At 34.7% G+C, this 16,599-nt stretch overlaps 1 protein-coding gene across 1 annotated transcript in view; it reads left to right on the top strand.

Annotated features, from left to right (window-relative positions):
- Dok6 (docking protein 6) overlaps positions 1-16,599 on the top strand; it is a 477,118-nt gene that overhangs the window by 264,267 nt on the left and 196,252 nt on the right. Inside the window, exon 4 of the mRNA NM_001039173.2 lies at positions 8,325-8,444. Coding sequence (NP_001034262.1) covers positions 8,325-8,444 — 120 coding nt within the window. The remainder of the gene's footprint in view (positions 1-8,324; positions 8,445-16,599) is intronic.

The following is a 16,599-nucleotide window of genomic DNA, read 5'->3' as shown; positions in this document are numbered from 1 at the left end:
CTTTACAATCAAATCCCTCCCATCCTCTTGGCCCCTCACATACTCTAGCCTCTTTTCTAAACCATCTTCTCAGAGAACAGATAAGCAAGGTATCTTATTAAAATATTTAAATTGTTTTATTATTCAGTCAGCATTTAAGACAAAAAAGAAAAGAGAAAACTAATTTGTTAGCTTGAAATAGAAATTGATTTGTTAACACGAAACACAAAGGAGCAGTGGCCTTCAATGACAAACAGTGCCCTTGTGAATCCTTCAGCTGACCTTGATTGTTAGCTCTTCTTAGGACTATAATGACTTTGATAAGCACTGATCTCCTAGGTTTGTCCTTACTCATGTTGAGCAAACTGAAAGTGCTTTTTTCTCTTACAACTGAGCATCATCCTTTGAGTAATGCTGCTTTCAAGCCAATCTATAAAACAGAAAGTTGTTGTTTGCCTGAAACAGACCTAGAGTTATCAAAGAACTTATTTGATGAAATACAGAACAAATTTCAGAAATTTTTCAGACTTTCAAAAATTATTGATTTAAAAAAAAAACAAGCATTTCTTATGAGTTTGAAATGTTGGTACATGGACTTTAAAGAAATAGATGATAATATATTTTCATTTCGCTAGAGGTTGTGAGACCTGGAATAATGTAGCAGGTAAATGAGTTAAACTAAAGAGTACAAGAGTAGTGTGTATAGTCACAAGGACAAGACAAGCTCTTACATATGGCAAATGAATCCATGCACATGGCAGACAAGCCCTCACATATAGTGACCAAGCCAAATGTGGTAAAATAGTGTTTTTTTATGGAGACATATGAACAAATAACAATATTCTTTTGTAGTGAATGATCTGAAATAAGCTCACTCCTATCCACTGTAGCTTGGAGGGATATGAAAGGACATTTTATGAACAATTCTGTGTTTTTGAATAAAGTGAGGTTTTCTTGGAGTTTTCTCACAAACATTCAGAATTCTCACATGGATAACACATAGCAAGAGAAACTTTTCTGGTACCAAAAGAGGAAAGATTAACACTTGAACAACAACAACAACAACAACAAAACAAAAACAAAAGAAAAAATAGTTATATTTAAAATAAATATAAGAAGTTAGTAAAAATCATATTAGAATAACATAGTATGTCATAAAAAGAATATAAGCAAATAAACCAGAAAAACTTTAGTATATCTTAAAACACCATTAAAATAGAAAATATTAAAATGTTAAGCTTTAACATTATCTGTTATATGATAAACCTGAAGAAATCATTATAAAGATAGCATAGAATATACAGAAACTTAATCTAAAATATAAGAAAGTATTACACAAAATCATGATATGTAAGATAGTATGTGGATACTAGCCCAAAAGCTCCAAATAACTAGGATATAATTCATAGACCACATGAAGCTCAATAAGAAGGAAGACCAAAGTGTGGGTGCTTTGGTCCTTCTTAGAAGAACAAAATACTCACAGGAGAAAATATGGAGATAAAGTGTAAAGCAGAGACTAAGGGAAAGGTCACCGAGAGACTGTCCCACCTGGGAATTCATCTCATATACAGTTACCAAACCCAAACACTATTGTGGATGCCATGAAGTGCACGCTGAAAGGAGCCTGATATGACTGTCTCCTGAGAGGCTCTGCTAGAGCCTGACAAATACAGAGGTGGTTGCTCACAGGCAACCATTGGACTGAGCGTGGGGTCCCTACTAGAGGAGTTAGAGAAGGGACTGAAGGAGTTGAAGGGGTTTGCAACCACATAAGAAGAAGAACAATATAAATCAACCAGCGCCTCTCCCCTCCCCCAGAATGCCCAGGGACTAAATCATCACCAAAGGAGTACATATGGTTCTTGCTGCATATGTAGCAGAGGACAGCCTTGTCAGGCATCAGTGGGAAGAGACATCCTCACTCCTATGAAGGCTCGAAAGATGCCCCAGTGTAGGAGAATTAAGGGTGGAGAGGTTGGAGTGGATGGGTGGGTGTTTGAACACCTTTTTAAAAGCAGGGGGAGGGAAGATGTGATAGGGTGTTTCCAGGAGGGAGGGAAACTGGGAAAGGGAATAAAGAAAGAAAATATCCAAGAAATGTAAATAAAGGTCAGGACCCCCAAACCTACTGTAACAAGTACCATATATTCCACTGTAAATCAAAATATATGAATTATAATGCTAAGGCATAAAAAATCCAATTAAGCAAGAAAGTACAAACTGGAATGTGGAGAACAACATCCTAACAAAATACCAAGGCTTCATTTCTTATTCTCTCACCTTGGCTATCATATTGAGGTAGAGACTGCCCCTTATAACTGGTCCTGAAAGGGGAAATCCTGAAAGAGACTTGTAGAAATCCTAAAATTATCCTTGGGTTCCTACCTTGTAAGGTTTCCAGGTAGGAGCTTCATCTTATGGAACAGAATATAAATCCAATCAGAAAGTGGTTGATTGCCCCCATGATGTTTATGGCATTATTGTACCATGTATTATGTATCATGTGCAATAAGCATGTCTTGCCAGAATCATTACTGTAGTTCACTGAGTTAACATTATGATCATTTTTGTAGTTCACAGAGTTAACAGCAGGGTAAGACGGTGATTAAATTTCTCTTCTGACACCTCTGACATAAGTGAACTCAGTCTAGAAAGCTTCTCAACAGACATCCTCAGATATTGTCTCCTAAGTGATTCTAGATCCTGTCCAAGTGATGAATCATTTTTCACTATTGCTTCTATGAGGGTGTTTCCCCACTCACCCATCCACTCCTGCCTCCCTGCACTGGCATTCAACTACACTGGGACATATAAAACCTTCACAGGACCAAGGGCCTCTCCTTCCACTGATGTCTGACAAGGCCATTCTTTGTTACATATGCAGCTGTAGCCATGGGTCCCTCTATGTATACTTTTTGGTTGGTGGTTTAGTCCCTGGGAGTTCTGGGGGGTTTGGTTAGCTGATATTATTATTCTGCCTATGAGGCTGCAAACCCCTTCAGCTCCTTCAGTTCTTTCTCTAACTCCTCCATTGGGGACCAGTTGCACAATCCAATGGTTGGCTTTGAGCATCCACCTCAGTATTTTTCAGGCTCTGGCAGAGCCTCTCAGGAAACAGCTATATCAGGCTCCTGTCAGCAAGCATTTGTATACACTTAGGTAGTAACTTATGTTGGCTCTCTGTTGACCTTTCTCAGAAATTTCACTGGTGTGTCTAAATAGAACATACAACTCTGACCACTAGTTTATCACATGCCGAATCAAATACAATTCATGTATTATTCTAATGATGGAACAAATATCTCTAATAAAGCCAAAAGAAAAATATAAATAATAAAATTAATAAAGATTTTGATTGAGTGATAGTGAGCACCCTGTCATTTGGTAGAGAAAGACATTTGATATTTTTCTCTTTCCTATGCAAAGATCTTTCTTATCTAGAAAATCCAGCAGTGTGTAGGCAAATATTATAAGGCCCACATCTATCTCAACCTTGACCTCAAAACATTCCTCAAGAGACCTGTATTCATATATTATTTTCATATGGTTCTAGAAGTTGTGTCTAATATGCATGAAATATTTGATAATCACTTCTACTCATGTGTGCCTCATATATGTACCATTGTTCATGTTTATGTGCTATAGTGTGCTTTCAATACACTAAATCAAGTGAATTTCCTAGAAACCTATATATTTAACTTTTATGGTTGGGAAAGGCAGAAAATATGTCAGTGGCATAGGCAATATGACATCCTAATGGGATCTAGGCATCTGAACAAAGGGTGTATTTAAGCCAAATTTTAAAGAAAAAATAAGGGCGTTAGTTTCATGGAAAATATCACAAAAGAAGAAAATAAAGGTGCCCCAACTTTTTTGGCCCATCTCTGAGCAGATCAGGTTTTTAAATCTGACACTGAAGTAAAATGATATTTTGTATGTGCTAAACAGAGATGCAGTCACTGTCTTTTGCTGAAGTAGTATTTATGAATTAAGTATACAGGTTTTTTGCCAGAATGGGACATTCGCTAAAATGTCTACTGCTTTCTATATTTTATATAAAAATGAGAGAAAGCTCTATATTGCTAAATTACAGAGAAACATTTTCTTCAGTTTACAGAAAAGCACATATTTAATACTTCAATAAATATGAAGACAACCTTAATAACCTGATCATAGACAACTCTGAAAAAGATGATAGAATTAAAATTGTGGGATGTGAAGAATACAAGAGTACTTTACCTGTTTTCTCCTGAGACTGTCCTACAAGCTAAATGCAACGAGGGATAGTTATAATGATTTAGGATTGCCACATAAAATTACTCTTGGCTGGGTCATATGCTAAAATAGCATATGACCACTACCATGCTTTTAAATTCTGCAATGGGAGTTTTATGTTATAGAAATAGTTCTATAAATTTGATGGAATTCTTATTTTAAAGTATATCACATTTTGAAACATTTAACTTTAATGTGATCATCTTAAGCTCAGATATAATGAAAGCAGTAAAGCTTGAATGTATTCATTTACTCAAAAGTCCTTTATTAGGACATTCCATTTAAAGATATTTTTCTTTACTAAAAGGGATGCAGTCTCACTGGCTTAGATCTCAGTATAGAGGAAGCTAAATAAATAGATGCCCAGATATAGATAAACATATTGGTCTACCTGTTTTGTTTTGCCCATCACATCCCTGCACAAAGAGGAAAACTTTCTCACATCATTCACCTTTCTCCCTTGTCTTGCTATTCCTATACACTGTTCAATTTTCCTTTTGAAAATCAGAAAATTTCTTATCTTGATCCATCATAAAATATTTAAATTTCTAGTGTAGAGTTCAGAGTTGGTCCAATCACAAGCTTATAGGTTAAAGGTACTTAATGAAAAAAGCACTCATTTCATGTAGAGAAAAATAGGGAAAACTTTGTGAAATAGTTAATGCCTCTTCATCCACAAAGGAATTTATTTATTGGCACATTCTGTGTAGACTAAGAAGTTTGACATGTAAAACAAATGACAAATGGTCTATAGCAATTCCATTTGTAATAAAAGTCAGCTTCATTAAAAAAATGAAATATGTATACAGAGAGGAGAAAGAGACTGAGAGACAGAGAGACAGAGAAATAAAGTATAGCCTAGTTTTAAAGTACTTTTCTAACTCATACAAGGTCATGGGTTCTTATGAAGTAGAGAAGTCACAGAAAAATTCTAATTAAATAAATTAACAAATTAAACTAATATCCATAAAATATTTCAACACAAAAACTTACATAAGCACAAATTTAAAAACATAGCTTCATTATTCATAATGCTGGCTAGAAGAAGGGGCATTACTTTTGTAATGCAACCACAAAAGATGCCCGTGTTCTAGGAAATAACCTCCCATTCATGTATATATAGGAACTACTTTAAACTGAGTAGATTACACTCATTTGAAGACTTGAATGTAGGAAGGGCACTTGATGGAAAGAGGAGGGAGTTTTGGCTTGAGTAGTACAATTTGCATTTCACATCACAACTCTATACCCATTTGAATGGGTTACCAGAGCCCCAAACCAGAAGCTCAATTTTGAGGAAAAAGAAGTACTAATATGTCATATACTGCAACTGACTCCCAGAAAGCATAGAAAAACAGCAATGGGGAAGACAGGAAAGGAATTTAAGTCTTAGTATGATCATATAGGAAGACAGAACAATAATCTATCTCTATTTGAGGGAAATTGGTATAACCTTTGGATTAAATAGGGAAGAAGTGAAGCAGGGTCATACATAAGTACTGGCTTGGCTTGACTGTGGTCTGGTTTTGTTTTGTTTTTGTTGTTGTTGTTCTGTAAGGGGGCTAGAAGAATCATTTGAAGGAACAACCCATTTTTCATCCTGAAATGACTACTGTTGCATAGTATAGCAGTCTCTGTTCAAATTATAGATATTTGTTTGCATTATGGAGCATTGTGACCATTATAGGACAGCTGTTTTCAGTATTGGGTAGTTGTTCCCATTGTTGGGACAGTTATTCCTATTATGTGGTAGGTGATCTTACTTTTAAAAAGCAGTTTCATAAAGAATGGATCTGCTTACAAGCTTCCTTGCTTCTGGAAATCAAGGTAACAGCAAGTTTCAGGTTATGGCTTAAAGATCTTCAGCACATTACAGCGGTCATAAAAAGGACATTAAAAATGTCCATACAATTTTTTAGAGTTACTATTATTTGGTTGTCTTTGGCCTTGAAGAAAGGAGATTACAAGTTTCTGGTACATATTCTTTAAATGACTAACATACCCACATTCAGCGATCAACAGGAATCTAACTCTAATAAGATATATGCAAAATAAAGTCATAAACACTGAAGAGTTGCAACAGTACCAAAGGTAAATAAATCGCCTCTCATTATTAGACTATCAGGGCTATAGTTTTTCATTATGGGGTAAGATAGAGGATCTTTCTGCTTTCTGTTCCTAGTGAATACTGTAGTTAACATAAAGCTCAACAGAAGCATCAAATCTGTCTTTATGTCACCTTGACAAAGCCTATTTTTGATGTTAGGACAGTGTAACCAAACTCAGGAGGGAAGCATCACATGACTTTTCTGGAGTTGGCCACTGAAAAAAGTTAATATTTAAATTTCTGCAGTCAAGAAAACCTGCCATAGATAACTTTTTATGAGGAGTTTAAAATGTCAAGGCAAAGGTTGAAGTGTCATCCACAAAGAGCAAGAGATTTGATGGAAATCTACATTACATAGCTCCAGTACAGATTTATGCTGCATTGAAAAGTCAGAAACTTCTCTGGGCACGCACCAATGCGAAAGTTTGGTCCATTTTTTTCTATTGTAATATTTGAGACTGCTTCCAAATAGTATGTGTAATGTCTTTTCCAAAAATGTATAAAGTAGCTTAGCTACTTGATTCCTATACAGTCATCACCCTGAACCCTCAACTATAGTGACCTCATGTTAGAACTTTAGTAGCTCATGCAAATGAAAGCCCAAGGATTTTGGATATGTGGGATAAACTAGTATTTCTACCAATGAATAAAGAGTGTCTTGTGAAAACAACGAAGTCATGAACTAATACAAACAAGAATAATGTTATACTCAGTAGATAAGTGATTGGAAAGATACTTTGTAGGTATGTAATAGTCACTTTTATTATTATTGATAGAAAACCTGACTGAAATGGAAGACTGACTTATTTTTGCTCATGATTCAGAAGATATCTATCAATCTATCACAGTTTTAAGGTCATGGTATCAATCTTGGCCTTCAGTGGTGAGAATGCTGAGTAGATGTTTGTAATAAGATACTAACTAAACAGTAGAGGCCTCTGGCTGAGTGAAAGCAAGACCATTTAAATTCCCAAGCCCTGTCTCCAATCTACCTCCTTTAACAGGATCACATATTCTAAAGCAGTGGTTCTCAACCTTCCTGATACTTTGACCCCTTAATACAATTTCTTGTGTTATGATCCCTAATCATAAAATTATTTTTTGTCACTTGATAACTGTAATTTTGCTACTGTTATAAATCATAGTATAAATATTTGATATGAATATAGTCTTAGTTGACTCTGTGACAAGGTCACTTAATCCCAAAAGGTTGCATAACCTCCCCGAAGTTCTACCACTTAGAGACGAAGTGTTCAAACATATGAGCCCATAGAACATATTTTACATAGAAATTATGACAAGATCATGACACCTCCAACTCTTTTTTAGTAAAGGAATACAAATACACATAAAAATCAGTCTCATTCTATGGCAGATTCATGATCCATTGAGTTTGGTATTTGATCTTCATGCCACACATTTCAGAAACAGAATCAGGCTAACAATCATATGCTTCATATAGGATTTTTCCCAATCACTTATAAGTATGCTTCCATATATTTAAATTACTATTTTAAGAAATTTATGTAAAAAAAAACTCATTTTAAAATAGTTCAGAATAAGTAGCACTATGGTCAATACTTAAAACTACCTGGGATGTATTGTGAAATGTGAATTAGAGGCCAGAGAGTTGGCTCACTCGATGGTTAAGAGTATATGCTATTTTGCAGAGGACTTTAGTTTAGTTCTTAGCATGCACATTAGGCACTCTACAACTGGCTATGACTCCAGCACCAGGGAATTTGATGTCTTTTTCTGGCTTCTTTCGGGGTGCGCACGCGCACACACACACACACACACACACACACACAATGAAAGCAAAATAATGAGAAACAACTGTGAGAAATGTTCGTGCTTCAACATAGCTCTTTGTCCAGTCCTTACCAGCTTCATGGAGCAAAGTTCAAGAAGCATTCACCTACTATATTTCCCCTATCCTAACATGTGTGCTCATTTGCAGAGCTGGAGGCTGAGGAGTGGTGCAAGCACCTTTGCATGGAATGCCTGGGGACAAGACTGAATGACATCAGCCTAGGGGAGCCTGACCTACTGGCAGCTGGGGTGCAGCGGGAACAGAATGGTGAGTAACTACATACTCTTCTATTATGTCAGGTAGGCTGACAGTAGAGAAGAAAATTCATCTTTTGGGGAGTTTATTTTTCTTTAAGGGTGTGGTCTCTGGTTATGAAGTCCTGTGAAAGCCACACAGCCAAGAGTATAAGAGCAGAACAAATTAAAAAATAATAGACAGAAAAATAATGAGGTCACAAAGTTTGGTGTTTATGGAAGCAAGATGAACCTGGGAAGAGTTGGAGGAGGGGAATAAATATAATCAAAATTCAATATATGGAATTTTGTAAGAATTAATAAAATTGGACAAAGAAAGCTTAGGAGCACATTATTAAGAAAATTTCAGTGGTGAGGTAGCAGCTATATAAAGTTCCAAGGTTCAACCCAGGCTCCTGGTTTCTTATTAGTGATAAAGCCACATGTATAAAAACTTATGGAGTTATTATGTTTTGTACATATGGCTTTTAAATGAATACATTCTTTTAATCTTCTTTGATGTTTGATATAGATTACAGTTTATATTAACACATTTGGCTTATCTGGATATTAAATTCATAGATTATTTTGCTAGTGTGTCTATTGGTAGGAAGCTGGTTTTTGTGTTTACCTAATACAATATTGTTTAAATTCATAGTATCTGCTATCTCATGACAACTAGAGTTTCATACACTTGATCAGTATTGTCAATGAAGCCTGATTCTTCTAGTAATATATTGTTCAATGTGTTTTAGGTTATATTTGTAAAATTTTAATGGATCATCAACCCATTTTATCTAACCACAAAATTATCATTACAAGCAACAAATCTAGTTCCATGAAGGTAGAATCATTTTAGTGATACAGTTAATATTATTGGTTAAACTTGGTCCTGCTTTTTAACAAGAATTTAAGGAGTTACAGGTAACATAAATTAGTAGCACCGGTAAAAGCATGTTATGAGATCCTTGGGTGATTACAATCTTGTTGCGAAAGAGCAATATTGTTAACAAGCATCATTGTCTCATAGTGTATTAAAAGACTGTTTTCTTTGTTGCTAAGATGAGAAACCAAATCATTTCTTGCTGACTGATCAAAAACATCTAAACATATGCATATATCTAGATATATATGTCAGATGCTGCCTCCTTTTTGGCTATTTTTCAAAGTCATCAAAGAATTCCAGCAACTCTTTTGTAATACCTTTATGTTCTCAGTCTACTTCCCCACTCACTCATATATCCATTTCTCTGTTTTTTTTTTTTTCTGAGAGTTGTGGTAAGTACAAAGCAGTCATAACTGTGATGTGTAATATACATTACTAATTCAAGTTTAAGGTGTTAAAACTAGGGCTGATACAGTGTCAAGAGCATAAGAAAATAGGAGAAATAAATAACGTAAGCATATCGACGGAAATGGCATGGTGTGTATCTATCATAAACTATATGCCTTCACATCAAATAACTGGAATCACATATGGTTTCCATTCAAATGGATAATGTAATCCTTCAGTATACTACAATTCAATTTGAAGATTCTCTGGATTTGTCTGAAATCTAAAAGAAAAATTTAAATATGGACTCCAGGATATGCAAGCACTGAGTTATATACAAGAGCTTTATAATAAAGTACACATTTTTATTTTTAAAAGAAATAAAGCAAAAATAATTCAACTATAAACTTTACAACAGACTTGAAGTTACAATACCATGACAGCTAAAAAGGCCTGTCTGAGAATAATTTTTGATAATATTAAACATAGAATAGGCAGATGTAACTTTAAATATGTATTTCACAAATCTATAATAATTATTGAGCTGGAGAATGTGGTTATAATTTCATTTAAATGGCAAAAATATACCTGGTATCTTTTCTAGTTTGGTTTTCTATTGCTGTGACAAAACACTGCAAAAAAACTGGCTAAACTTGAGTTGAAGAAGGACAATAACTATCAACCCACAAGGGAAAGACCACAATGCCTCAACCCTACAATTCCTTGTAGTTGATCTACAAGCAACTAAGAAATACTGATCATGAAAGAAGTAGTCTTCTCCAGAGAAGAGCACAATAATTGCTTATTCAATATCAAATATTTACCCATAAAAACAAACAAATAAGCAGTGTTATACAAAATGAAGTGTGTGTGTGTGTGTGTGTGTCTGTGTGTGTGTTTGATTTGAGAGCTTTCCTGAGGTAATTAAAAGGAGGCCACAGATTTTTTTTTTTTTTTTTTTTTTTTGGTGAAAACTAAGATGTGTCTCAACTAGCATGGATCCTTACCCTCAGGTTTCATGGTGATCTTTTAGAAACACATATTTCATGGATAGCACACTACCTTATTTTACTTACAATATGATTGAGAAATATATGTACATACCTTAACAATAAATTTTATATTTATATATGTATATATATATATATATATATATATATATATATGATCATTATTTTAACATATGTATTCATGTTACAACAATTAAAGTAAAAGAAGCCCTGAATTTGTTAAGAAGCAAGGAATGCGGAAAGATATGGAAGGAGGAAAAGGAATTATGATTAAAAAAAAAAAAGGTTTACAAATGTAGCAATAGACCAGTATCATCCAGGCAATTCTTTAGTTGATATTCTCCCTTTCAAAATGGATAACTTGTGTTAAGTAGACAACTGAAGCTAACTCTAGCATCACCCTGTAGAAAAGATTAGTTTGTCACACATCCACGGAGCTATACATGCATACATCCTTACTGAGACAATTCAGTATTTAGCAATAAAAAGAAAAATTATGGGTAAGGAGTACTTTCTTTCCCCACAAATCATCTTTCCCTTGATGACTAAGACCTCCAGAACAGCTGTTGTTCAAGGTGCTAAGAGTCTGCATCCCTTTGTCTTTCATTCCTCTTAGTGATTAAGAACAGCAAAAAAATATTTGCAATTTTATATTCATACTATTACAGGAAGACAGTAAAATAATACACCTGAACACAATAAGATCCCAGACTCTACTAAAACTAGATAATTTTTGTTGCTGCTGTTGTTGTTTTTGTTGTTTTGTTTTGTTTTTCGAGACAGGGTTTCTCTGTATAGCCCTGGTTGTCCTGGAACTCCTTTGTAGACCAGGCTGGCCTCGAACTCAGAAATCAGCCTGCCTCTGCCTCCAGAGTGCTCAGATTAAAGGTGTGCACCACCATGCCCGGCAAAACTAGATAATTATTAATACATCTAGAAAAATGAAATTTGCATGTATTCCCTAGTTTTCTCAGTTCCTAGTAAGTTACTCTCTTCTATGTATATGGTAATGATTACAGAGCTTCAATGAGATAAATACTAGAAGGCTATAAAACTTTATCGTCAAGACTAGGGTGCATTTCTAACCAGCATGGATACACTCCTATGGGTTTGATGGTGGTCTTGAAGGAAATATTTACTCCATAAACTTAAATACTGCCTCATTTTACTTAAAAATTAGGATACAGGTATTTAATGTTTTAGTTAGATAATTAAAATCTTTACAATTTACATATTTAAAGGTGTTTTGATGTTTTTCTTATTGTAAATGTTTTCTCACAGGAGAGAATTTGATCATGGTTTTCCTCAACTTCAATTCCTCTCAGATCTTTTTCACCTCTCTATCCACCCAACTTGAAGTTTCTTCTCTTTAAAAATCAAACAAAAACTAGGAAACAGGGGCTGGTAAGATGGCTCAGTGGCTAGAGGCACTGTCTGCTCTTCTGAAGGTCCTGAGTTCAAATCCCAGCAACCACATGGTGGCTCACAACCATCTGTAATGAGATCTGATGCCCTGTTCTGGTGCATTTGAAAACAGCTACAGTGTACTTATGTATAATAATAAATACGTCTTTGGGGCCAGAGCAAGCAAGGACTGAGCAAGTGGTGTTGACCAAAGAGCAAGCAGTGGTCCTAAAATTCAATTCCCAACAAACACAAGAAGACTCACAATCATCTCTATAGCAACAGTGTACTCATATATACATATATAAAATAAATGAATCTTTAAAAAAAACTAGGAAATACACACACACACACACACACACACACACACACACAAACATACACAAACTTCACATAAATGGAAGCCAAAATATACAAGCAAAAGACCAATTTGAGAAAGCAATCCAATACAAAAGGTTTATAAACATACAATTGAAGTTGTTAATGTTGGCCACCTTCTCTGAAATGTTAATATATCTGGATAGACTCTATTGGAGAAAACTAAATTTTCCTTCACCAGTGGGTGTCAGTTGCATATATCTTCTTAATTAGGTGTGGGAGTTAATGTCTACTTCCCTTTCTCAATGCTGGAACCCCTTCTGCCTTAAGCCTATGAAAGCATTTGAATGCTCCCACAATGTTTATGTGTCCTCCAGTTCTGTTATGCCTGAAAGACAATGTTTCTATTTGATTTTTCTTTTACTTTTATTTTTTAGTCACCTGTTCCTCTGGCTCTGACAATCTTTCTATTTCCTCTTTTGCATAAATCTCTGAACCTTGGGAGAATAACTTTGATAAAGAATCCCATTTAGGTATGAGGGCTTCAAAGTCTCTCAATCTGCATATTTTCAAATTTGGGTTTCCATGTTAGTTCCTTGTAAAAGTATCTTTTATTTGCCAGGTGTAATTGTCATCTCAGAGGATTACTGCTAAATAAGATCACCCTTTCTAGTACTTCCTGAAATCTGATTGGCTGGTACAGCTCAGCTTTTCTGGCTCAAATACCTCTCCAATCTGACTGATTCTATCAGCTTTTCACTGATTTGCTCTGCTTGGCCTCCAACTAACTTTGGCAATTTGTTCTAATCTTCTGGCTCCTTATTCTCTGGTCTTAATTGTCTCTGAAGAACTACAAGACTCATGAAAGAACTCAACTCCACTGCACTGAACTCACTGAACTACTGCCTTCCAACTGACTGACTCTCTCTAAGCTACTCTTAAATAGCTTCTTTCTCTTCTGTTTTTTGTAAGAGTTGGGTATATCCTATATCTGACTCATTCTGTCAAATATTTTTCTGATTCCTTTGTGTGCCACCCAAATAGATGTCATTTCCAAAATGGCTGCTTCCTTTTACAAACTAGTTTTACCTTAAAGGTGTATACTAAGGTTATGTCTGTATTCCATTCAAAGGGATTAAAGGTGTATCATTCCAGCCAGATCACACAGACCTAGAAAATCTTTGGATGTGATCCTTTGCCAGAAAATCATGTTGCTAGGTTAAAATTCCTCTACACTTCCCATCTACTACTGCAAGAAGAAAATTTTCTGATGAGGAATGATCTAGGTCCCAATTTGTAGTTACAGAAGAATGTTGTTATGTGTCATTTTATTGTTGTTACTTTTGCAAAATAATAGTATTTTGTTTCCACCCTAGGTCCATGCCCATCTAGTCTCAAGTATTTGACCACTTTAGCAGTGTCAAACACAGGTTTCTTTAGCAGTGTCAAACACAGGTTTCTTTCATGGAGTCGCTTCAAAGGCCAGCTAAAGTGATTGGTTACTCTTGTAACATTTGTACCACTATTGCAACAGTCTATTTTGAATACAAATAACTTTTGTATGCCATAAAGTTTGTAGCTGGGTTAACAATGGTTACCTTTTTCTTCTGGAAGTCCAGTAACATGGATGCTAGTGATTAGGAGTGTAGCTGCTAGTTAGGCATCAGCTCAAGTTCTCTGTGTTCAATGAAATATATGTGTTCCTTTCAGCAATAAGACCTTGTCATCATTTTGGGAACTACTTCTGGTGTTTCAGAGTTTCAATTGTGCCCTTTTGGTCAATGTGAAGTTATTAATTTTTGTAGATTGAAATAAATCATTTATGAAAGATTTGCCATTATAGATTTAGTGCTTTTTCCCCTTGTTATTTTTACATCAGATTATAAATCATATTATTTTTCTAAGTATAATTGTGTTTTATTGTCAATAGCATACTTAGGTTTAAATTGAACATTTTATCCTGAGAAATAAGGACTATAGGTCCTTATTGTAACATACTTTGTGTTGCTTCACACTACTCTCTAATCAAAGAAAGTCAAAATTTGGTTTTGACTGCATCTTGTTTTGCCTTCAGAATTGCTATCCCTCCTGCATTTTTGTCTGCTTTTCATACAATTTGCTGTATAACTTATAAGCTAGCTAACAATAGATATTTATACAAATGATTTTGAAGGCAAAAAAAATGTGCATGCTGAGGTAAAAGTGGTTGTAGGTTAATATTTTTTACTATGATCATCTTTGTTTCATACTGGCAGGTGCTTTGACATTGACTCAGAGTACTTCATAACTAATAATGAATATTAAACAAATACACTCCCCACTTCTCCATCTCTCTCTCTCCCTGTTTAGGTCTCTGTGTTCCTCTTTCATACAAACCTCTTCCAAGTCCTCCAACAATGTTGTTAAGAGAGCATGATAACTGTACATGTATAGATTTCAACTCTTTAAATTTCCTAGTTTCCAGACCATAAGCACTATTTTAGGTACCCATAGAAAATTAAGGAATTAAAATAAAGTGTTCTAGAATGATGGCATACATGTGTAGGAAATCATATGAATCTGTTGCGCCATAGTTTCCTTGAGATTGGTAGTTTCCCTCCTGCAGGGAAGTTCCTTAAACAGGAAGGTAAACAACTAAAACTAAATAGAGATTCACTAGTGCCCTCCATGCCAGAGTAAGTAATAAAAGCTGGACGTTCCCCTCAGACAGTGATGTCAGCTTCAACGAAGACTCCCAGACCAGTCCAGTAGAATGGAAGAGGTTTAGATCAACTGAGTCATTTGGAAAGATACTCTCCAACCTGTTGATCTGTGTGCAAGTTATGAAGTATGTTCCTGGTTTCCAGAACCTGTAGTGGGGTGAGCTTTGGTTCATTTCTGCTCCTGTAAGTAACCTTTTACCCACATTTCTGTAAGTAACCATGATAAATTTCATTGGTTCACCACATTGGAATTTTGTGTTCTCTGTACTTTGCTCTGTAGTGGGATTCCCAGGAAGAGTTTCCTTTTTTCAGATAGCAAAATCATACTCTCTAGTTCATAGCATACTCAACCATTAATTTAAGATGGGTACAATTCAAAACAACTCTGTCATACATGCAGCACTAAAAACATGAACTATAAAAAGAAATCAGCAAGAATTCATCAAAAATCAAATTTATAAATGCCAAAATTACCACAATATTTTTAGGTGAAGTAAATAAAAAAAGAACACCACAGATGGAAGAAATTAGCACTCTGCTAAAGCTGGCTTCAGCCAATTCACAAGAGCCTACTATTATAGGAAAAAATATCCCAAGTGTTAAAAACCAGGCGTTTCTTGCTTCTGAGCAATAAAAAGCTAGAATATGGTGAAAGGTAATGTCCTGAGGTGACAGGAATATTCTATGCCCTGTTGTACTGTGTCAAAAGCAAAATATAAAAACATCCCATTATATGACAAAATATAGAATAATTGTCCATAATCAAGAATATATTATAAAAATAATGACATTAAAATTACTTTCTATTCATTAACAAATAAAGAGGGAATTTTAATAAGAATAAGCTAAAATATTTATCATATTATAATGAAAGGCCCTCATACACAACTCCCAAATCAACAAAAGAAAGAATGTAACTAATTTTTTAAGGCCTGGCCAAAACATTTAACAGAATATAGGTGTGTGTGTGTGTGTGTGTGTGTGTGTGTGTGTGTGTTGTATGTGTGTGGATAGATAGATAGATAGATAGATAGATAGATAGATAGATAGATAGATAGATAGATAGAGATTTGCAATGCTACTGCAAGCAATTCTCAAAGAAATTTGTGCCATTTATCCCAATGATTTAAATTTTAGTGTTCAATCTATAAAATAATCAAGGGTATTTAGAACTGTCTATAACATATAAACAAATATAAAGTAAATCCTATTAGGGAAATTAAACAATTCAACTAATTAATTAGTTTGTGAAACTAAGCTAATCAAATTGAGCTAGAAGTAATTTAATTGCGTGTTAATTGTAAATTAGAAAACAATGGCTCATCTTCAGCAATTTTCAAATGGATAATCCTCAAATAAATAATAGTATAGCTATACAGGAAAACATTATTAGAAATCTTATCCTCAGGAAATAAGTAATAGCATATGAAAAAATTATCACACTATAATAGGTGTGATAAAATGTTAAATATTTTATGTGCA

This window comes from Mus musculus, chromosome 18 (assembly GCF_000001635.26).
Source record: "Mus musculus strain C57BL/6J chromosome 18, GRCm38.p6 C57BL/6J".
Classification (NCBI taxonomy): Eukaryota; Metazoa; Chordata; class Mammalia; order Rodentia; family Muridae; genus Mus; species Mus musculus.
The sequence above is the reverse complement of the archived record's forward strand: the minus strand, read 5'-3'. Positions and strand labels throughout refer to the sequence as shown.